Raw genomic sequence first — 22,482 nt, forward strand, 5'->3', positions numbered from 1 at the left:
TCCTAGCTGTTAAAAACAAGGGTTGGCAAAAGTAGGTTTACAGTTGTTCCTAGGGGAAAAAGACCTGCAGGTTATGATTATCACAACAGCTCTATGACCTAAAAGATAAATCATAAGTAAGGACAAAAAATAATAACAATAAGGAGAAGATACATAATGCAAATAGATAATATAATAGTCAATAAAGAAATAACACAAAAATAAAAACTTTCACGTTCAAACAACGGTAAACCTACTTCCGCCCACCCCTGTGGGTCACCCTTTCCCATAACTTCCCCCAGCAGGCTTCCTTCCACACCTTCTGGAGCATTGAAGATGGGGCATCACGTGGACAGGCTGGGGCAGTGTTGAGAAGTGAGGGTTAAAGTGAAGTTTGCTTTCCTACAACTGTGGATTCTGACTGTGTCTGTGCCTGGTACCAGCTGTGTTGTGGGGCCTCAGGGAATTGCGTTAACCTCTTTTAGCCTCAGTTGGCTCTGCTTAAAAATTAGGAAATAATAGCCCGGCCAGCATGGCTCAGTGGTTGAGTGTCGACCATGCACCAAGGAGTCACTGGTTTGATTCCCAGTCCCGGCACATTCCCCATCCCCAGCAGGGGGTGTGCAGGAGGCAGCTGATCGATGTTGATGTTTCTCATTGATGTTTCTATCTCTCTCTTCCTCTCTCTCTAAAGAATCAATAAAAACAAACAACAACAACATAAAAAACATATTTTTTTAAAAAATTAAGGAAATAATGAATGTAGCTACTTCCCTGGGCTCTTGTGCACATAAAGTACTTAGTGCAAGGCCAGGCACCTGGGAGCTGTAATTGCTCTGGTATTGTTATTTTTTTTATTTTAATTTTTTTTAAAAACTGACTTTTATTTATTTATTATTTATTTTTAATCCTCACCCGAGGACATTTTTCCATTTTTTTTGTTCAGACAGAGTGGGAGGGAGAGAGAGGAAGAGAGAGAGAGAGAGAGAGAGAGAGAGAAGCAATGTGAAAGGGACACATGGAGTGGCTGCCACCCACACGACCAATCAGGGTCAGGGACAAACTGCAACCGAGGTACATGCCCTTAGCGGGAACCGAATCCGGGTCTCTCTGGACCTCAGGCCGACGCTCTAACCGCTGAGCAAAACCGGCCAGGGCGGTGTTGTTCTTTTTTAATATGCTCTAGGCCAACATATATTGGAGTTTGACTTCAGTTTTGGCAAGACCCAGGCAGATTTTTGCTCCAAACCTCAACCTCCAAACCTGTCCCTTACTCTGGCTGAACCCCTAGACCTGCAGCCCTGGATACCCCCACTCTTCCTGACTCAAATGAAGACACCCAGGTGGCCTTAAACTCTTAAGTGGCCATAGGTGCCTCATAAGTGGTGGTACGTGGCAAAGCCATTCTTCTTGGTTTTGAATTTAATGAAAGTTCATTCTCCCTCTCCCTCTCCCTCTCCCTCTCCCCCTCCCCTCCCCTCTCCCCCTCTCCCTCCCCCTCTCCCATGTTTCTGAACTTACGTGAATGTCTCTGTGTCTATCACTCTATGACTGTCTCTCCATGTCTCTGTGTCTCTCTGTCTCCCTCCCACACTTCTGCCTGCCTGCCTGCCTGCCTGTCTCTCTCCTTGTCTCTCTTCCCACGACTTGATTTCTTCTATCTCTGTGCCTATCTCTGCTCTACCCCTCATGTCTCTGGCTCTCTGTGTGTCTCCAACTCCTTGCCGGTCTCTCTCTCGACCTCTCTCCCTGTGTCCTGTTGCCTCCATATTTTTCTGTCCTCCTCCCCCTCACTTCCTGACTCCCACTGTCTGGAGCAGGAGGGCCAACAGCTGATGCAGGAGAAGCCGGAGCTGGCAGCCTCGGTGCGGAGGAAGCTGGGCGAGATCCGACAGTGCTGGGCCGAGCTGGAGAGCACCACCCAGGCCAAGGCGAGGCAGCTGTTCGAGGCCAGCAAGGCTGACCAGCTGGTGCAGAGCTTTGCTGAGCTGGACAAGAAGCTCCTTCACATGGAAAGCCAGCTACAAGATGTGGACCCTGGTGGGGACCTAGCCACCGTCAACAGCCAGCTCAAGAAGCTGCAGGTATGGCCTGGCTGACCCAGGTGGGGGCTTTCTGTGCCACTGCGGGGCCTGAGATCGGGGTCAGACCTCGCTTGAGGTATTTTAAACAGAGGGGATTTAATACAGGGGTTTATTTCAAATGTGTGAAAGGACTGGGAGCAGAAAGGGAATACGGGGGTGGTCCCGCTAGCAGTAGATGTTGGAAGCGGCCCCCATCCCTAGGGTGTGGGGTGCAAAGGGGAGAGAGGGATTTAGAGCCAAGAAGCAGCAGGTGAATAACTAGTACAGAGGGTTTCACAAGACCCTGACACCTGCTTCGTGGATAGAGACACCAAGGCCCAGAGGGAGGGGAACGGCTTGGCACGAATGATAATGACGTTCGTGTAGTGCTTCCTCCACCGGTCTCCATGCCGAGCCACCTCCCACCAACCCAAAGAGATCGGTATTAGTATTACCCCTATTTTACCAATGGGGAAACTGAGGCACAGAAGTAAAACACCAGGCCCAAGGACACACAGCTAGCCAGTGTCTCCCTTATGAAACGGGGGCCTCTTAGAGAACAGACACAGCTGATGGGTGCTTAGTATCTGACCACGTGACATAAATGGCAAGAGGTGCAAAAGCAGGTGTTGCGTCTCGCCTCCCAAAGTGTGCCAGCTCCTGCCTTTGCAGGCCGGGAGCAATGCCCGACCGTGGCCGAAGAGACACAGAGGCAGCAGGTGGCAAAGGCTATATACTCCACGCTCCTTGTGATCCGCCTTCTGCGTAGTTGTGCTTCCGCGGCGCTTGGCATAGGGTCTGGCAGGAAAACAAGTTGACTCGCAATAAAAGCATGATGACACCAATCAGTATGTATTCATTTAAAAAGAGAGAGAGAGAAACATCGACGTGAAAGGGACACATGGAGTGGTCGCCACCCACACGACCCAACCAGGGCCGGGGACAAACTGCAACCGAGGTACGTGCCCTTAGCGGGAACCGAACCCGGGTCTCTCCGGACCACAGGCCAACGCTCTAACCGCTGAGCCAAACGGGCTAGGGCTAGGCAGCAAATCTTTATTGAGCACCTGCTGTATGCCAGGTGCTTTTCTAGGTGCTGGAATACAGCTGTGGGCAAAACTGACAAACTCCACTGCCCTCAAGGGGCCCCCACTCGGTGAGGGAGACAGGCAAGGAGCAGAGACAAAGGTCTGAATATAATGCCAGTGGGCATCGCTTTATATGAGCAAGTGGGTCTCAGCTGCCTTGGTCTCCAGGACTCAACCTCTCAGAAGTCACTGAGATCCCCAAAGAGTTTTTGTCTGTGTGGATTATACTTACTTGATATTTACTATGTTAAAAATTAAAACAGAAATATAAATTATTGATTTATTTAAAACCAGCAGTGATAAACCTATCCCTTATAAACCCAAAAGCATTCTTTCGTGAAGAGTAAGTATATTTTCCAAGACAAAAGAGCAGGTAGGCAGAGGACTGGCGTTTTCGACGCTACCACTCTCTTCTGTGTCTGGCTTAGTGGATGCGCTGGATTCTCACCTGTGCTTCTGTGTTCACGCTGCTGTTGGAGCACGTGACCGTGGTCCCCGCAAAACCCGGCTGGGCACTGGGGAGAGAATGAGAGGGCTGAAGGTAAATGACGCTTTGGTATTTTTATAAAGAGTTGTAACCTTACAGAACTCTTGGTCGGATCTCAGGGTTGCCCGGAGTCCCTGGACCACCCTTTGAGAACCACTGATGTGTGCCAGGCACAGATACCCCTCCCTCTCCAACAGGAAGAGTCTGTCCATGGCTCACCCAGGGTCACACAACCACCAAGTGGCCATTCAGGACTGCGCTTAGTTCCCATCCACCCTCCTCCCTGGATACTCCCAGACCACAGCAGGGAAGGTGACCCTCTAGCCCTGAAAAACTGATCACTGCCTGAGGTCCTGGCTCCATGAACTGGACAGGCAGTGGGCACAGGGGGATGACTCGGCCCTAAGTCTGCCCTGAGGGATCGCCTGGAAGGTCAGCGAGACAAGTGGTGGCCCAGACCGTCGGACAGAGGAGGGAGCTGCCAGCACAGACAGCCAGGGGCCGAGTGACACAAGCTTGGGCAGGGGAGGCAGACAGGTTTCAAATCCCAGCCAGGGCACATGCTCCGTCCTGCTCTGAGCCGCTGTCACCCCACGTTAAGTCAGACTGCACCGGTGCGGGCCTCCCGGCCCCGTGAGGCCGTGCACTGAGATGGCACCTGGGGTGTGATGAGCTCACAAGAAATGGGGGTCTGTGACTCAGGTTCCCAGCCGGGAACGGAAGCATGCCCCACCAGGACAGTTTGAGGAGGGCTCATCAAGGGTCTTGACAAAGGTGTGGGCAGGGAATGGGGAAGCCACAGTGAGGGCGAGCAGAGGGGCTCACAGCCTGAGCCTTTACCTCCCCCGAAGAGGCCAGGGGAAGAGAGGGAAGAGAGTCACCCGGCGGAGCTGGGCCCTTAGCCAAGAACGGCAGTCAGCCCTTGGCCCTGCTGCAAGGAGCCGGAAAATGCCATCCAGGCCCCTCTGCTCTCTGTCCCGTCTTCTGCTGCAGCCTCTTAGCCCAGCCCGGGCCTCCTTCATGGGTGTGTGCGGTCCCACAGGGCCCCACACTTGGTTAAATGCTTGCAGTTGCTGTCTTAAAATTCTTAATAATATCTGAACAAGGGGCTTTGCATTTGCATTTTGCACTGGGCCCCACGGATGATGGAGCCAGTCCCGAGCCCAGCCCACCCGGAAACCAGAAGGCAGGATTCATATAGGTCAGCCCCCGGCACAGAGCAAGGTGGAGAAGTTGATGGTGGGTCAGGGGTGCCAAACGAAGACATCCAGCCCAGCAGCAACTACTATCAGGATAATTAATGGACTTAGCATGATTACTAACTCTTCCCAGGCAGCTGATTGTGGTGGACGAAGCCTCAAGCTCAGGACTCTGGCAGATCGGGTTTGAGCTACTTACTGTGATGTTAGGCAAGTGGCTTTGCCTGTCGCTCTGAGCCTCAAGTGCCCCCTCTGTGCCACGGAACAGACCCTGAGGCTAAGACACTCCTTGACAGCATCATGGTCCCGGCCGGCAGTGGGTGCTGGAGCTTGGCTGCCTGGGGTCAAGCCCTGGCTCTGTGACTTACCAACTGGGTGACCTGGAAATGACTTCTCTTTGTGCCTCAGTTTGTTCTTCAGTAAAATGGGCATAATCACAGCACCGACCTCAGGTGGACATTGTGAAGATAACAAGACATAACACAGATAGTGGTGTCAGAACTGCTGACCCCACAAAGCTAGAATTCAATATTTGTTTACAGGTTTTCCGATTGTCAGTGCCTATTTCTTCACCTTCGTTGTAGTTATGTTATTATTTGACAGAGTTGTTTCATGTGTATGCCATGTGGGCATTTTCCCCATCTGTATGTATAGTTTTTTTTTATTTGTTTGTTTTTTATCCTCACCCAAGGACATTTTTGCAATTTTTGTACAGATAGAGTGGGAGGGAGAGAGATAGAGAGAAACATCGACGTGAAAGGGACACGTCGAGTGGCTGCCACCCACACAACCCAACCAGGGCCGGGGACAAACTGCAACCGAAGTACGTGCCCTTAGCGGGAACCGAACCCGGGTCTCTCCAGACCGCAGGCCAACGCTCTAACCGCTGAGCCAAACTGGCCAGGGCTGTATAGCTTTTTGTAAATGTATTTGGGGGTGTAATAGGAAACATTAATGCAGTGCCCAAGGTTAGAACTATCTTCAGTTCACTTGATCTTCCCAAATTGCTTGCTCGAGTCCTGATTCTAATTAAGAAGTCCTGCTTCCTCCCAGCTTGCCAGTACCTGGTGTCGTCAGACTTTGTAGATTTTTCCCAGCCCCTAGGACGGGGAGCCTATCTCACTGGTGTCTGCATTTGCATTTCTTTGGGAAACTGGAGAACTTGGGCATCCTTGTCTGTCTTTTTGGCCATTCGGATTTCAGAGGAAGAATTTGGGGTCTCCTGCTCCTGCCAGGGTGCAGATAGAGCCAGCTCTCCCCTGCCCATGGGAGGGTTTAGCCCCAACAAGCCCTGGAGACCTTGACGTGGGGTCCCCATTGTTTAAGGGAGAGAGGGAGACTCAGGGTAGGGGGGTACTCAAGGTCACAGGTGGATGGGTTGGGGCAGGCCCCAGCAGAGCACATCTGGGTTTTTCCCCAGTAGAGGGAGCCTGAGCCTGAGGTGGGGAATGACTCAATGGCCACGGTCCCCAGATGGAGTCCAGCTGGGCCTCAGGAGCTGCCGCTGGGTAGGGGAGGGGCCTCCAAACACCCATGGTTCCCTGGGGCCCTCTGGAGAACCTAGACCCTGGGCATATGCAGGAGGGAGGGGACAGTCCAGCGGGGCACATATCCTGGCTGCCCCATCGCTCAGGCTATGGGGCCAGGTTGAGCTGGTGGAGGTACTGGCTGCCCTGCTGAAGGGGTGTGAGGGGTCTGTCTCGCTGCTGCCTCTCTCTGGGCCTGTTTCTCAGTCCTGCTCCCCAGTTCTTCTGGGTCTGTTTCTCTTTGTTTCTGTCCCTCCCATCTTGGCCTCTCTCCCTGATCTCTCTTATCCCCGTGTCCTCCTCCTGTCCTCCCCATGTCCCTGCCCCAGCTGCTGCAACAGGCTTCCTGGGACCCCACCTCCCAGGTCTAGGCCTTGTGACCAGAGTCCCCTCTCAGCACCTCCTGCCCAACTGTCCTTCCGGCTGAGGGGCCAGATGGTGGCGTCCCAAGCCCCCACTTTCTCAGTCCTCAGGGGCCTGGCCAGCTGGTCTGGCTCAGCCACTGGCTCCGGCTTGGGGAGGGGGTGCTGGTCTCCTGCCATCTGAGGGGGACCAGCCAGGGGAAAATGCACTGGAGGCTTTGCAACTGCTGGGCTACGGGCCCTGGGGACCCCCCCCCCGCCCTTTCTCTGGCCAAGGAAGTGGCCTCCCCCTTTTTTCAGTTTTTGTGCCACATTTCTTTATCTAGCTCAGCATGGCCCAGGGGAAGAGACCGGATGCAGGAGCCCCACAGTCCGTCCCACTACCGCGGGCAATGGGGCCTCACCTTGCTGAGCCTCAACGTCCCCGGTTACAAAGAAGCTGGGAGCTACCAGGGTTTTGTGGTCATGTGGTCCTGGGTGCACATTTTGGCTCTGGCAGGTTTTACTCTGGACCAGGGACTGCTCCTCTGTGAGCCTCAGTTTCCTTCTCTGGTAAATGGGAAGGGAGCAAGGTAGGTCTGAGTAGGAATCGGGTTGATCTGGGGTCAGGGCTGGCTGTGTCACTACCAACCGCGTGGCCAGTGCCTGAGGCTTTTTCGGAAGTAGGCTCTTCTGAGTCTTTTTTTCTTTCTTCCTCTTTTTTTTTTTTTTTTTTAACTTTTAATGTCGTAATTTTTTCTTTTAAAAAATTGACATTTGCCCTGGCTGATTTGGCTGAGCGGTTGGAGCATCGGCATGTGGACCAGAGAGTCCCAGGTTCAGTTCCCGTTAGGGGCACATACCAAAAATAATAATAAATAAATAAAAATTGACATTTAATTTCATACCATAAAATGCAGTTTTAAAGTGAACAATTCAGTGGCTTTAGTGTATTTGCAAAGTTGAGCAACTCTCACCACTATCTAATTCCAGAATATTTTCATCACCCCCAAGAGAATCCCTGTACCCATCAGCTCCCTCTACGAATCTATTTTCTGTCTCTGTACATTTGTCTGTTTGGGACATTTCATATAGGTGGAGCCGTACAATATGTGGTCTTTTGCGTCTGGCTTCTTTCACTTAACATTTTCAAAAGCCATCCATGTTGTGGGAGGTATCAGTACTTTGTGGGTCCTCTGGTTTTAATGTTTGAAGCTAGTTTAATTTTTACACGTTAATCTTTTTTTTTTATCCTCACTTGAGGACATTTTTTTGCATTTATCTTCAGATAGAGTGGGAGGGAGAGAGGAAGGAAAAGAGAGAGAGAAACATTGATGTGAGAGAGACACATCGAACCACACGACCTCAACTGGGGCTGGGGGAAACTGTAACCAAGGTACGTGCCCTTAGTGGGAACCGAACCCGGGACTCTCCGGTCCGCAGGCTGATGCTCTAACCGCTGAGCCAAACCAGCCAGGGCTACACATTAATTTTTAACACTGCCCAGCTAAGAGAAGCACAGCAGCCGGGGGATTAGTCAAACAAAGTCAACACATTTGCAGAGACCTACTCTGCGCGGGCACAGTGCCAGGTGCTGGGGTCCAACGGTGAACAAGCAAATGTCCCTGCCTGTCTTCTCTGATGCCACACGCGGCTGGAGAACTGGACGGGTTGTTCCTTGTCAAGTGCCTAGAGAAGTACCTGGCATGGAGCAAGCATCAATACCTGGTACTGCTGTTATGGTAAGAACTTCAACCAGAAGGGGAAAAAGGAAAAAGTCTTTCTTCTCCTCCACATACACAGTCCTACTCTCCAGGGGTGTAACTGCTCCTACCAGTTTCTTCTCTATCCTTCTAGAAATAGTCGATACACACACCCAACCATATGACGCACACTGTACTGAAGCTTGCCTTCTTACTTGACAAAACACTCTCAGTATCCTTTCTTGTCGCAAAATCTAGGCTATAACCTGTCCTTTTAAACTGTTGCATGGTATTCCATGGGCTGGTTGGACAGTGTCTTCAACCAGCCTTCTGTTGAGAGACCTTTGGGCTGTTTCCAATCTGCTGGTATAAATAGCACTGCAACAGACATCTCTGTCTGTTCGGATTTGAGCCCATGTGCAAGTGTTTCTGTAGAAAATGGTCTTCAAAGTGATACTTCTGGGTCCAAAGGCCTATACATTAAAGATAGATATTGCCAAATGTCCCTGAAAAGGCCACAGAAACACCTGCAGTATGACTGACAGCATCTATCTCCCCCTACAGTCACCATCATTAGATCCAGCTCTTTCATCTCTGCTAATCTGGAAAGTGATGGATACTGTCTTGTAGTTATTTTAATTTGCATTTTTCTGAACATCGAAGGAGACCAAACATCCTTTTGTGTGTTTAATGACCATCATGCTTCTGTGTCCTTCGCCATGTGTGCAGGAAAGGATATACGTTAAATGGGTGTTCAAAATGCGTGGTGTATAGAAGTAGAAAAGTGTCAGTGTCTGGAATTTTTGCACGTCAGGTCATGTGGCCGCTTGCTGGAGGTTGTGGAGGGGTTTTCATCTATTGGGAACTGGAACTTATAAACTTAACATTTCCCACTGTAGTTAAGTGTTTCCTGAATTCTAATGCATTTTCATTTTCTTAGCAAAAATGGTTTTGGGCGGTGACTATTTTATTTTTCTTTGATTTCTGTGGCTTATGATTGCACCTTTTAAAAATTCCCATCTTACATGGTTTTGATTTGTTATCGTTTGATTTTCACCCATTTTTATGACTCCTACAGAATGTGAACTATATCAGCTAAGATTCTTTGGGGTACGGTTCACAGGGCTTAAACCCAAATTGATTTAGGCTAAAAAGGGATGTTGTTGGCTCTGGTAGCTGAAAGATTCAGGGGGTATGCAGCTTCTGGCATGCCTGGATCCGTTACTCAAAGTATGTCCTCGGGAATCTGTTTCCATTTCTTTTTTTTTTTCTTTATTGATTTTAGAGAGAGAGGAAGGGACAGGGAGAGAAAGCTAGAAACATCAGTGAGAAAGAACATTGATTGGCCGCCTCCTGCATGCCCCCCACTGGGGATCAGGCCCACAACCTGGGCATGTGCCCTGACCGGGAATCGAACCAGCGACCTCTTGGTACATAGGTCGACGCTCAACCACTGAGCCACACTGGCCAGGCTCTGTTTCCATTTCTGCACCCTGCTTTCCTCTGTGTTGGCCTCATTTGTTGGGAGCTGTTCCCTTGCAGCACAAGATGGCCCCCAGTACCCCCCGTCTACATTTTGTCAGCTTAGGAGCCCATGGGAAAGAGAGCACCTCTTCTGAGCTCACTCTTTTTCAGCAAAAGTGGGAAGAGTTTTCATGGGCTGGTTTTAGGTCGCCTGCCACCTTTTACCCAATCCCTGTGGCCAGGGTGATGTCAGTGTTCTGGTTGGCCAGGCTCCAGTCATGTGGCCACCCTTGGCCCTATATAGGTTTTATTAGTTGCTCAGAAGCTCAGGACCTGGGATTTAAGGTGCTGGGAAGGAAGGGGTGGATATTGGGCAGGTAAAACCGACAACTCTGCACTAAAGAACCTTGGACCAAAAGTCTGGACTTGGTTCTTCAGTTTTGAGTTCTGGCTTGCAGTCTTTTGCTCTAATCTGTTACCACTTAATTTCATTGTTATTTTGTTTTCTTTTCTAGCTTCCTCCCATCTGTTTCACACAAATAACACATAAACATATTCTTTGGGTAAAAGATTTTACTACCCTAGAAGTCTTCAGTAAAACAAAGTCTCCCTTCAGGATACTTCCCAGTCTCACACCCCAAAGAGAACCTCAATTATTATGTGGTGTGCACGCTTCTAGAACTCTTTCTATGCATTTACAAACGTACCATTGTGAACTTTTAATATTTTAGTTTTTGCGTTTAATTTAAATTTTTGAATAAACACATTTTATGGTTCAGACCGCAAAAACCACAAAAAACAAAAACCATGTGAAAAGTCTCTCCTTCATCTCTGTCCCTATTTTTTATGTTCCCGTCCCCAGAATAGGTACCATCTGTTACTAGTATCTTGTTTATTCCAGGGAAGTTTTATGCATGTGTAACCCACTCCAAATATACATTAATTAATGTCTATATGTTCAAAATTGCTTTTCCTCTTGACAGTAAGTCTTGGCTATTATTCAATACTGTTATGGATTCATTTAACCACTTCGCTCCAGTGGGCATCGAGGTTGCTTTTCCTGTTACAAATTCTGCTACAATGGGATCCTTGGGCAGACATCTCTGCTACGATGAACATCTTTGGACAAACATCCCCGTGCATGTGTGCCAGTACTTCTTTAGATATATTCCTAGAATCAGATATACAAGTGCTGGGTCAAAGCATGTTCACACATTGTGCACACCTGCCAAATTGCCTTCCAAAAAGGCTCTTTTCATCTACACCGCCACCGCCCGTGGTTGAGTGCGCTCGTCTCCCTGCCTCTTTGCCAACACGAGATATTACTGATTTTTTACGTTCCTGCCAATCTGATGAGTAGAAAAGGATACCTTGTTTAATTTGTATTTTCCTGCTCATTAGTGAAAGTAGGCATCTTTTCGAGCGTTTATTTTTTTCTTCTGTGTGTTGCCTGTTCACATCTGATGCCCATTTCTCCTCTGGGTGGTCTTTCCTTGTTGATGTCATGCATTTGTACCTTGAACAAATTACAATTGAAGGGCCTATTACATGTCAGGCACTGTTTTAGGAACTTGGGAATACAAGGTGAATTGCCACAGCCCCTGCCTTCATGAAGCTCACATTCTAGAACCAGGAGACCAATGAAACACCTACAAGCAAAGACAGTTACCCAGTGGTGGTCAGTGCTGTGGAAAAAAGGGAGCAGTATAAAGGGAAATTCTTTGATTATTAAAGAAAGTAATTCCTTCCTCTAATACGTATTAAATATTTTTCTAGCTTGTCATTTGCCTTGAACTACATCTAGAAACTTTGGTTGAGGTGAAAGCATATTATATGCCCAAATTTGTAAATCTTTCCCTTTATGGTTTTTATGCTTGGAAAGATTTTCTCCATTATAAAAGCATTTGCCCGGGTTTTCTTCTAGTACATTATGGATTTACTTGTTCCATTGAATCCATCTGGAATTATTCTCAGCATAAAGAGTGAGGAAGAGATCCAGCTAAGTTGGTTAGCCAGTTGGCCCATGACCATTTGTTGAATAATCCATCTTTTCCTTGGAGATTTGCAATGACAGCTATAAAATAATATGGATTCTCCTGTGTATTTTGCTCTGCTTTTGCACTTCATGCCTATCCCTATATCACATCAACCATTTAAATCGCTATAACTTTGTATTTATTTCTGCTATTTGGAAAGGTTGGCTTTTGGACAAATTACCTAACTTCTCAGGGCCTCAGTTTTCTCCTCTGTAAAACAGGGATACCATTAACCGTGAAAGGTTTTTCTGAGAACTAAAAAAAAAAAAATTAATGGACCACTTTAGTCTAAGGGATTAGGTAACCTTCTTTGAGAAGGTAATTTTGAGCTGAAATCTTACAAGGAAGCACATGGTTGGCAGAGGGAAGAGCAAAGGCAAAGGCCCCGAGGCAGGAACTAGCTAAGTGGGTTGCAGGATCAGAGAGGAGGGCAGCGCTTCTGGAGCGAACTGAGCCAGGGAAGAGTGGACTAGTGGGCGGTGGTATGCGTTTGCTGTCACCATGGAGGTACTGGAGAGCCACAGCAGGATCGGGAGGGAGGGTGGGCCCACTGACTCGGCCCCTGTTCCCACAGTCGATGGAGTCGCAGGTGGAGGAGTGGTACCGCGAGGTTGGAGAGCTGCAGGCGCAGACGGCGGCGCTGCCGCTGGAGCCGGCGAGCATGGAGCTGGTGGGCGAGCGGCAGAACGCGGTGGGCGAGCGCCTGGTGCGCCTGCTCGAGCCGCTGCAGGAACGCCGGCGTCTGCTGCTCGCTTCCAAGGAGCTGCACCAGGTGGCGCACGACCTTGACGACGAGCTGGTGAGGCCCGAGTGGGGAGCTGGGGCGGGACCAGGTTAACGGGGCGGGGGAGGGGGGGGGGGAGGCCAGAGGCGCTCCAGGGGGCTGAGTGGGTGGAGACGGAGCAGGGACGCGGCTTGGGACCTTGGCAGGTTCAAGGGTGGAGCTGGCTAAGAGACCTGAGAGACTCAGTAATTCAGTCCTTTACTCATTCATTCATTCGTTCATTCATTCACTTTCACATCCATTTACTCGCTTTCAATAATTTATTTATTCATTGACTCACTCCTTTGTCCTTACTTCCCTCATTTGATATTCATTTGCTCACTCATCATTCATCCATTCATTTTCTCATTCAGTCACTTCCTGATTTGCTCATTCATCCATTCACTCACTAATTTGCTCATTCATTTGATCATTCTGGCCCTAGCCCTGTGCTTAGATGATGCTGGAGTCACAGGGGTGACCAAGACAGACCCCATTTCTGCCCATAAAAGGCTCAGAATCCAAAGAGGAAAACAAACTTGTCCCCAGGTAGTGACTACCCAGAGTAGTTAAGACTGTGATGGGGGAGGTTAGGAGGCTGTTGGAGCTCAGAGGAGGCATCTGGTCAAGGTCCGAAGTCAGGGAAGGTTTCCTGGAGGAAGGGGTGTCTGAGATGAGATGTGAAAAAAGAGCAAATACGGGCTTGCTGAGGGAGTAGGGAAGGAATTCAGGAAGCAAAGCCTGTGCAAGGGCCAGAGGTAAGCACGAGCCCAGTGCAGAGAGTAAGATGGAGTATGTCCAGAGAGGAGGCTGAAGATGTGAGCAGACTCTTAGGCAATGAAGGGCCTTGGATCCTGTGCAGGTGGCTTACAGTTTAGCTTGGGATGCGGGAGCCTGCGATGCATTCTCCAGTTGAGCTGCTCCCTGTGTCCTCAGGCATGGGTCCAGGAGCGGCTGCCATTGGCCATGCAGACGGAGCGAGGGAATGGTTTGCAGGCTGTCCAGCAGTACCTCAAAAAGAACCAGGTGAGCAGATTCCGGGAGAGGGAGTGGGTTAGGACACATTTGGCTTAAGGTGGTCAAAGCCAAAAAAGGGGACTAATTGGCTCTAGTCATTGAAAACACAGCAGGTAGAAATGCATCCAGATGCTTCCAAGATGTAAATTGCTCAGCTTCAGTTTCATTGTTTGTTTTTTTCTGCATTAGTTTGGTTCTCAGACCAACTCTCCTTTCCTGGTGGTAAAAGACCTCCGAAAGATTCAAGTTTACATCCCACCAGCAAGCATAAAGAGAATTTCTCTCTTTTATTTTATTTATTTTTTAAATCCTCACCCGAGGATTCTTTTTTCCATTTTTATCTTCAGATAGAGAGGGAGGGAGAGAAAGGGAGAGAGAGAAACATCGACGTGAGAAACACACATAGATTGGTTGCCTCACACACGACCCCGACCAGGGCCGGAGACTGAACCTCAATCTAGGTATGTGCCCTTGACCGGAATCAAACCCATGACTCTTTGGTCCCACGCTCTACTGCTAAGCCAAACTGGCCAGGGCAAAAATTTCTCTCTTTCAAAAGATGCCCATTCTCTTACCCTGGCCGGTTTGGCTCAGCGGTTAGAGCATCAAACTGAGGTCTGGAGAGACCCGGGTTTGGTTCCCGCTAAGGGCACGTACCTCGGTTGCAGTTTGTCTCTGGCCCTGTAGGTGGCAACCACTGATGTGTCCCTTTCACGTCGATGTTTCTCTCTCTCTCTCTCTCTCTCTCTCTCTCTCTCTCTCTCTTTCTCTCTCTCTCACTATCTGAACAAAATATCGAAAAATGTTCTTGGGTGAGGATAAAAATAAATAAATAAATAAATAAATAAATAAATAAATAAAAGATGCCCATTCTCACTAATAAAAACACCCACAGTGAGAGAGAACAGAGAGGCTCATCCAGAGTGCTGACTCCTAAGCTAAGCACCGTGGGGGGCTTTTGAGTCCCTAAAATTACTAGGTCTCTGTTCTGCTCTCTGGGCCTCAGTGTCCATGTCTAAATAATAGAGAGTTGGGCTAGAACAGTGGTTCTCCAGTCGCTGAGCAGAGGAACCCTTTGGTCAAAACCACTGTTTCACTAAAGCTTAAAGTAAGGCACAAAAAAGGAATAACAACAATAACAACAACATGCATTGGATTAAAGATGATATGCCAAGTACTGTCCTGGGGGTCATGGTGGTTATTTCATTTAATCCCCACAATAACCATATGAGGTGGGTATTGTCACTACTCCTTTTTACCAAAAAATATGTTACGAGAATGGGGCACTGAAGGATGGAGGCGGGGTGGGTACACAAATTATTTTGAAAGGCTCATGATTGTGCTGCATGAGATGGAGATCTTTAAGAGGCTGGAGTTTTTCTCAGATTTTGTTTTTCCATCTTGATGAAATTAGTCTAGGCTCTGGACAGTGTTGGAGACAAACAAAGCTGGCTCATCACTTTCATGGTTGAGAAAAATAAACAAGTGCACTTAATGCTTAAAACTGGGGCAGCTCATTCAGTGTGAGAGTGCTGGGTCCACAGGGGCGGTGGAAAGAACAATGGCTGCTGATACTGACTGAGCACCTGCTGTGTGCCAGGCACACGTCTAAGTGCGCCATGGTACAATACCCTCACAGGTGACCACCAGCCACGTGACTTGGGCAAGTTCCTCAACCTCTCTGTGACTCAGTTTCCTCTTCTGTAAAATGAGAATGATGATGTCTGGCTCTTGGGGTTGGACACAGATGAGTGGCTACGTTATGCAAAGCCCTTACTTAGCCAAGTGCCTGGCAGGTAGCAGGCACTCTGTAAGTGTTGACTGTTGTTATTATCTCCAGTAGACAGTTGAGGAAACTGAGGCACAGGAAAGGTACTCAGCAAGTACAGAGCTGGTTGTGGGAAACTTCTGGGGTGATGGAATTGTACTACATTCTGATCTGGGGACACGTGGGTACCCCTAAGATCTGTGCACTTTGCTCTGTATATTATACTCCAACTGCCCCTAAGCAGCCTGATTCTCAGGCCTGTGTTTCAACCATAAGGGGGGATCGATCTTGTGTCACCACGCGTCTGGTTCCGAGTCTGTGGAGCCTCTTTTCAAATTCTGTCATCCCCTTACTAGCTGCATGTTCTCAGGGGACATACTTACTAGCTGCATGTTCTCGGGGCGACATACTTCGCCTCTCTGAGCCTGTTTCCCCACCTGCCACACGGGGTATGAGTGAGGAACCGCAAAAGCTTACGAAGGACCTGGCCCTGCTGGCCGATGTGCGAGTGTTTGCCGGTCTCTCCTGAAACGTGCCAGTCGCGGACGAGCACGAGGTCTGGCGGGACCTTCACGCACATCCCCAACTCCGCCCCCAGGGCCTGCGGCGGGAGATCCAGGCGCACGGGCCGCGCCTGGAGGAGGTGCTGGAGCGCGCGGGCGCGCTGGCGGCGCTGCGGAGCCCGGAGGCGGAGGCGGTGCGCCGCGGCCAGGAGCAGCTGCAGAGCGCCTGGACCGGGCTGCGCGAGGCGGCCGAGCGACGGCAGCAGGTCCTGGACGCCGCCTTCCAGGTGGAGCAGTACTACTTCGACATGGCCGAGGTGGAGGCATGGCTGGGCGAACAGGAGCTGCTCATGATGAGTGAGGACAAGGGCAAGGTGCGCCCGGGCTGGGGGTGCGGGGGTCTGGGGGCGCTGGAGCCCGGGGCCGGCCTTTGATGTCTCATCGCGGGCCATGTGCCTATAGGACGAACAGAGCACCCTGCAGCTGCTCAAGAAGCATCTGCAGCTGGAGCAGAGCGTGGAGAACTACGAGGAAAGCATCGCGCAGCTGTCGCGCCAGTGTCGGGCGTTGCTGGAGTTGGGGCACCCGGACAGGTGGGCGGGCAGGGGGCGGGGCGGGGAGGTGGAAATCCCGGCCAGGCTGGGGTGGGGCCAGTTATTAAGGAATGGTCCTGTAGGATCTGAAGCTTCGCTGTTGGAAACTGGGACAGGGCCAGGATTGGCCATTGGGGTGGGAGGGACCCTCACTATCACGTGGTGGAGCCCTCGGATTTTGGCGCAGTGGTTGGAGCGGCAATGGAGGGACTCTGCCCTGGATGGTTGAGAGGGTGGGGCTAGGAGCACTGGGATTGAGCATAGAGGGTGGGGGTGGGGATGTCTAGAGCTGAGGGGAGAAGTAAGAGCTCAGGACAGGGGGGAGTCTTCCTTCTACCCACTGTCCGGGCAGTGTCTGGGAGCACAGAAAGCCTGTAATACTGAGTGCGCATGGCCTGAGATCTCCTGGATGGTGGGCGTGTGGCCTCCCTGAGGTCAGGAGTAGAAGTCACATGTGGGAGGCCTGGACCAAGGGTGAGACCTGGGAGGGGCACAGGGCTAGACCTCCATCCACCCAAACCTGGAGGTGGGGACTGGAGGTGAGGTAGATTGACTGTGGACCCAAGTAGGGAGTCAGGAGCCCCACCTCTGTCACCGGAGGGAAGGGGCATGGGGTCGCAGATGGAAAGGAAGGCTTCTGGGAGGGGTGGTGAGCTTATCAAGCTTATGGAAGCAGTTTTCCCTGAGTGCTGAGATGTAAGTACTGGGTTGACTGACTCCAGTACTTGCAGAGAACAGAATCCTGCATGGAGGAGTCCCAGGGAACACAACCCTACCTGAAGGTTAAGAGGCGACACAGCCATGCCCTGGGAAGGGGTGTCAGGGGGCCCCAGCTCTGTCCTTGAAGTCTCAGGGGCTCCATGTCTGCCCCTCCCTGTCCCCTGTCAGCGAGCAGATCAGCCGGCGGCAGTCTCAGGTGGACCGCTTGTACGTGGCACTCAAGGAGCTGGGCGAGGAGCGCAGGGTGGGCCTGGAGCAGCAGTACTGGCTGTACCAGCTCAGCCGCCAGGTGGACGAACTGGAGCACTGGATCGCGGAGAAGGAAGTGGTGGCTGGCTCACCTGAGCTTGGCCAGGACTTTGAGCATGTCACGGTTAGTAATAACAATAGTACCAGTGGCTACTGTGTATGCTACCGAGGTTCTCTGGGTCTCAGTTTCTCCATCTGTAATATGAGGATAATAATAGCTGTCACCTCATGGCTCTGCTGTAAGTCAAATTCGTTAATATATAGTAGTCCCCCCTTATCCATGGGGGATATGTTCCAAGATCCCAGTGGACGCCTGAAACTGCGGACAGTACCAAACCATGTATATACTATAGTTTTGTTTTGTTTTTAATGCATACATACCTTTTTACTTGAGGAAGCATTGTTTGGCTTCTTTTTGCCGTCTTCAAGTTGCCAGCAGTACTACTCTTGAGCTTTGGGGCCATTGTTGAGTAAAATAAGGCTTATTGAACACAAGCATTGCAATAATGTGACAGTCCATCTGATGACTAGATGGCAACAAAGTGACTAAGTGACTAACAGGCAGCGAGTGTACACCTTATGGAGAGGTGGGACAAAGGGATGATTCATGTCCCAGGCAGGACAGAATGAGATGGAGCAAGACGTCATCACATGACTCAGAATGGCACACAACTTAAAATTTATGAATTGTTTATTTCTGGAGTCTTCTGTTTAATATTTTTGGACCATAGTTGACTGCAGGTAACTGAGACTGTGGAACACAAAACCCCAGATAAGGGGGATCACTGTAATTCAAGGCCCTTAGAACAGCACTTGGCACACACAATGCCTAACATAGTAAGTGTTAGTTATTGTTATTATCACCTTATTATTCTAATTATCGTTGTTACTATTATTGCTATAGAGTAAGTGCTCCATATGTATTAGAGGTTATTTTTTTTATTATGGCTGTTATTATTACAATTATTACTCTTACCTGCCACACGATGGTGGGCTGGAGGGGCCTTGGTGTACACCTTTGCCCATGCTGTGCCCCCCACTCCTGGTGGCAGGTACTGCAGGAGAAATTCTCAGAGTTTGCCAACGAGACTGGCACAGCAGGGCGGGAGCGGCTGGCGGCCGTGAACCAGATGGTGGATGAACTGATCGAGTGTGGCCATACGGCAGCGGCCACCATGGCCGAGTGGAAGGACGGGCTGAACGAGGCCTGGGCCGAGCTGCTGGAGTTGATGGGCACACGGGCCCAGCTGCTGGCTGCCTCTCGGGAGCTGCATAAGTTCTTCAGTGATGCCAGGGAGCTTCAGGGTCAGATTGAGGAGAAGCGGAGGCGACTGCCCCGTCTGACCACTCCACCTGAGCCGAGACCCAGTGCCAGCTCCATGCAGAGGACTCTGCGAGCCTTTGAGCATGATCTCCAACTCCTCGTGTCCCAGGTGGGGTGCTGGCGACCAGGAGGGGAGGTGGGAGCACCTGGGCAGTGTGGCCAAGGGATGTGGGCAGCAGAACAGGCAAAAATCAGGCGATGGACCAGATAGAAAACAGACCACGGAACAGGTAGAAGTTAGATGATGGGGCAGGTTGAGTGGTGAGTGAGTGGTGCCCAGAAATCAGACAGTGGCAGAAAAGAGTAGTGATGTCTGATAGAAATTAGTATTTTCTTTTTAAAAAATATTTTTAGCCCCGCCAGTTTGGCTCAGTGGTTAGAGTGTCAGCCTATGGACCAAAGAGTTATGGGTTTGATTCTGGTCAAGGGCACATACCTCGGTTGCAATTCATCCCTGGCCCTGGTTGGGGTTGTGCGGGAGGCAACCAGTCAATGTGTCTCTCTCACATCGATGTTTCTCTCTCTCTCTCTCTCCCTCCCTCCCTCAAACTCTATCTGATGATAAATGGGAAAATATCCTAAGGTGAGGATTAAAACATATATATATATATATATATATATATATATATATATATATATATTTTTTTAGAGAGAGAGGAAGGGAGAAGGAGAAAGATAAAAACATTGATGTGAGAGAGAACCATCAATCGGCTGCCTCCTGCACGCCCCCTACTGGGTATTGAGCCTGAAAGCCTGGCATATGCTCTGACCGGGAACTGAACTGGTGACCTCTTGGTGCATGGGATGATGCTCAACCACTGAGCCACACCAGCTGGGCAAAATTAGTATTTTCAATACAGATTGGGCAGGGGTTCTCCTCCAAACTGTGAAGTGAATCTTACCCAAATTCAGATACACAGTCTAAAGGGAACTGAGGGAGAGTTAAGAGAAATTTGGCCGTGGGGCAGATGGAAATTAGATAGCAGATCTCTGGTAGAAATCATATGATTTACCTAAAAAAAAAAAAAATTGATGGGGTGTATTTAATGGAAATTGTACTGGAGCAAATAGAAATCAGGCAGTGGGTCTGACGGGAACGGGGAGGAGGTGGAGCTGAGAAATCAGATGGAAATGAAGCTGTCAGCTAATAAAATTCAGACATCAGAACAGAAGAAAACTGGGTTGCAAGTCTAATGGAAGGCAGAAATCGCACAATCATTTTTACATTAATCATATATATGACTGTCAGAAATCAGGCGGCGAGATTGACAGTGATTAAGCGGTGGATCAGATAGAAATGTGGTGGTCCCTCCAAGGTTGAATCAACAGAAAGTGAGCAGTGGGCCCAATAGGACTCAGACAGTAGAACCAGTAGAAGCTGGGCAGACCTCATAGTAATCAAATAGCCATTCTGAAGGAAATCGGGCAGTAGTAGGTAGGTAATAGGTCTGAAAAAAATGGACAGCATGTCTCATGAATGTCAGGTTGGGAAGAGGTTTCCTGAAAGAAATCAGATTGGTCTGAAGCAAGATAGAGGTGGGCCTAAAAAATGAGGTGACAGACCCAGTAGACGTCGAGCCTCAGACCAAAAGGAATCAGGACGTGGACTGAAAGCATTTGGTGATAGGTGTATGAGAAGTCAGAACGCAGGTGGGCTGAAAAGGAATCAGGCAGCAGATAAGGGAAACCCAGTTGTGGGATCAACAGGGTACAGGCTTCTTACATTGTTAAGCTCTGTACTCAGCCAACAGAGGGGGAAAAGAGAGGGTGGAGCCTGGACCCCATGGAGGGCTGGTGCTCAACCTGGCATGCCCCTCAGGTACGGCAGCTGCAGGAGGGGGCTGCACAGCTGCGGACGGTGTATGCGGGTGAGCACGCGGAGGCCATTGCCAGCCGGGAGCAGGAGGTGATGCAGGGCTGGAAGGAGCTGCTGGCCGCCTGCGAGGATGCCCGCCTGCATGTCAGCTCCACGGCCGACGCCCTGCGATTCCACAGTCAGGCCCGGGACCTGCTCTCCTGGATGGATGGCATCTCTGGGCAGATTGGGGCAGCTGACAAGCCCAGGTGCTCCTCATCTCACCTCAGGCTTCCTACCTGCCTCTGAGCAGCCACCCCCAGCCCATCAGCAGTCCTGTTCCCCTAAGAATCACAATAACCAATACCTGCATGGCACCTCTGTGTGCCAGGCACTGCTGTAAAGCATCATGTGTATTAAGACCTCTTGTCAGGCCTGGTATTGGGGGCTCAGAGCATGGGGCATCCTCTGTCCTCAGTTTTCCACTACTGTCCCCACTGTGGGAATGTCATGGCATGGGATGGGCTGCAACCAGCGTAGGGTCAGGGAAGTGTGGACTGTACGTGTGGCTGAACCTAGTAGACATTGATGTATTGCTTACATAACAGCTCAGTGTGGGTGATTGGGAGCCAGGTCCTTCCATCCCTGTCCTGTGAGTCATTTGCTGGACCCTCTGCATCCACCTGCAGATAAGAAAAAGGATCACGTGGGAGGTTTTAGGAACTAAGCCTGCACTCACATAGCATTTTTTTCTGTGACTGTGAGGCCTTGTGTCTACATTCATTTACTCAGCAAATATTGATTAAATGCCTAGTGTGTGCCAGATGGTGAGCAAGGCCAAGCCCCTGCCCTGATGGGGCTTATGTTCTGAGGGTGAAAACAGGCAGCAGATAGGTAAACAAACAGCTAATATTATTTCAGATAATAAGTGCTCTGAAGGAAAATAAAGGTAAGGGGATGAGGTGCTGGCTGGCAAGGCTTCTCTGAGGGTATCAGGTTTGAGACCTGAATGAAGTGATGATGAGTTGGGTGAAGTTTGGGGAGAAGGGTTTTCCAGGTAGAGGGATCAGCAAGTGCAAAGGCCCTGAGGTTGGTTGTGGTTAGGCATCTTTGAGGAAGAGGTAGATGATCATTATGGCTGGCAGGATGGAGTGAAGGGGAGAGTAAAAAGAGGTAGGAAATGAAGTTTGAGGGGCAATAGAGTGTGGTAAGGAGTTTGCCTTTTCTCGGAGTGACATGGGAGCCATGGGAGGGTCTAGAGCAGGGGACTGATGTGATATGATGCACATTTGAGAAAGATCACTCTAGACGTCTTGTGAGAAATAGAGTGTGGAAAGCAAGGATGGAAGCAGGTAGACTAGTTTGTGATAAACCAGGTGAGAGATGTGGCTTGAGCCAGTGCGCTGGTTGTAGAGATGGGGAGAAGTGATTGGTTTTAGGAATTTACAGTCTTTTTATTATGAAAAACTTTAAATATACCCAGAAGTAGCTATATACATGTGATGTGTATAAGGAACACCAGGCTTGAACAACCATCAGTGTTTGGCCAATCTTGTTTCATCTATACATGTCCCCCCCACCCCTTGCTGAGTTACTTTGAAACAGATCTCAGGTGTCATAGCATTTCACGAGGCATGCTTTAAAACTCCGCCTGAAGGATTAGCCTCATGGGCGGAGGGAAAAGGAGACATGGATGAATGATGGGTGAATTTACCGAGATGGAGAATTTCAGGGGGAAATCAGATCATTCTAGATGATCTAAGTCTTAGGTAGGAATCGGTACAATGTGAAACCTTCAGAAATAAGTTGGGACATTTTAAGTCTTATAAAAGCTATACTTGCTGACTGGTGGAACATTCAGAAA

General features: G+C 49.7%; 1 protein-coding gene across 1 annotated transcript in view; it reads left to right on the plus strand.

Annotated features, from left to right (window-relative positions):
- The window catches only part of SPTBN4 (spectrin beta, non-erythrocytic 4), a 74,407-nt gene that overhangs the window by 44,201 nt on the left and 7,724 nt on the right, over positions 1 to 22,482 (plus strand). Inside the window, exons 20-27 of the mRNA XM_036275729.1 lie at positions 1,800 to 2,063; positions 12,461 to 12,685; positions 13,586 to 13,675; positions 16,033 to 16,311; positions 16,400 to 16,530; positions 17,419 to 17,623; positions 18,552 to 18,932; positions 20,643 to 20,887. Coding sequence (XP_036131622.1) covers positions 1,800 to 2,063; positions 12,461 to 12,685; positions 13,586 to 13,675; positions 16,033 to 16,311; positions 16,400 to 16,530; positions 17,419 to 17,623; positions 18,552 to 18,932; positions 20,643 to 20,887 — 1,820 coding nt within the window. The remainder of the gene's footprint in view (positions 1 to 1,799; positions 2,064 to 12,460; positions 12,686 to 13,585; positions 13,676 to 16,032; positions 16,312 to 16,399; positions 16,531 to 17,418; positions 17,624 to 18,551; positions 18,933 to 20,642; positions 20,888 to 22,482) is intronic.

The sequence above is a fragment of the Molossus molossus genome, unplaced genomic scaffold (assembly GCF_014108415.1).
Source record: "Molossus molossus isolate mMolMol1 unplaced genomic scaffold, mMolMol1.p scaffold_m16_p_21, whole genome shotgun sequence".
Lineage (NCBI taxonomy): Eukaryota > Metazoa > Chordata > Mammalia > Chiroptera > Molossidae > Molossus > Molossus molossus.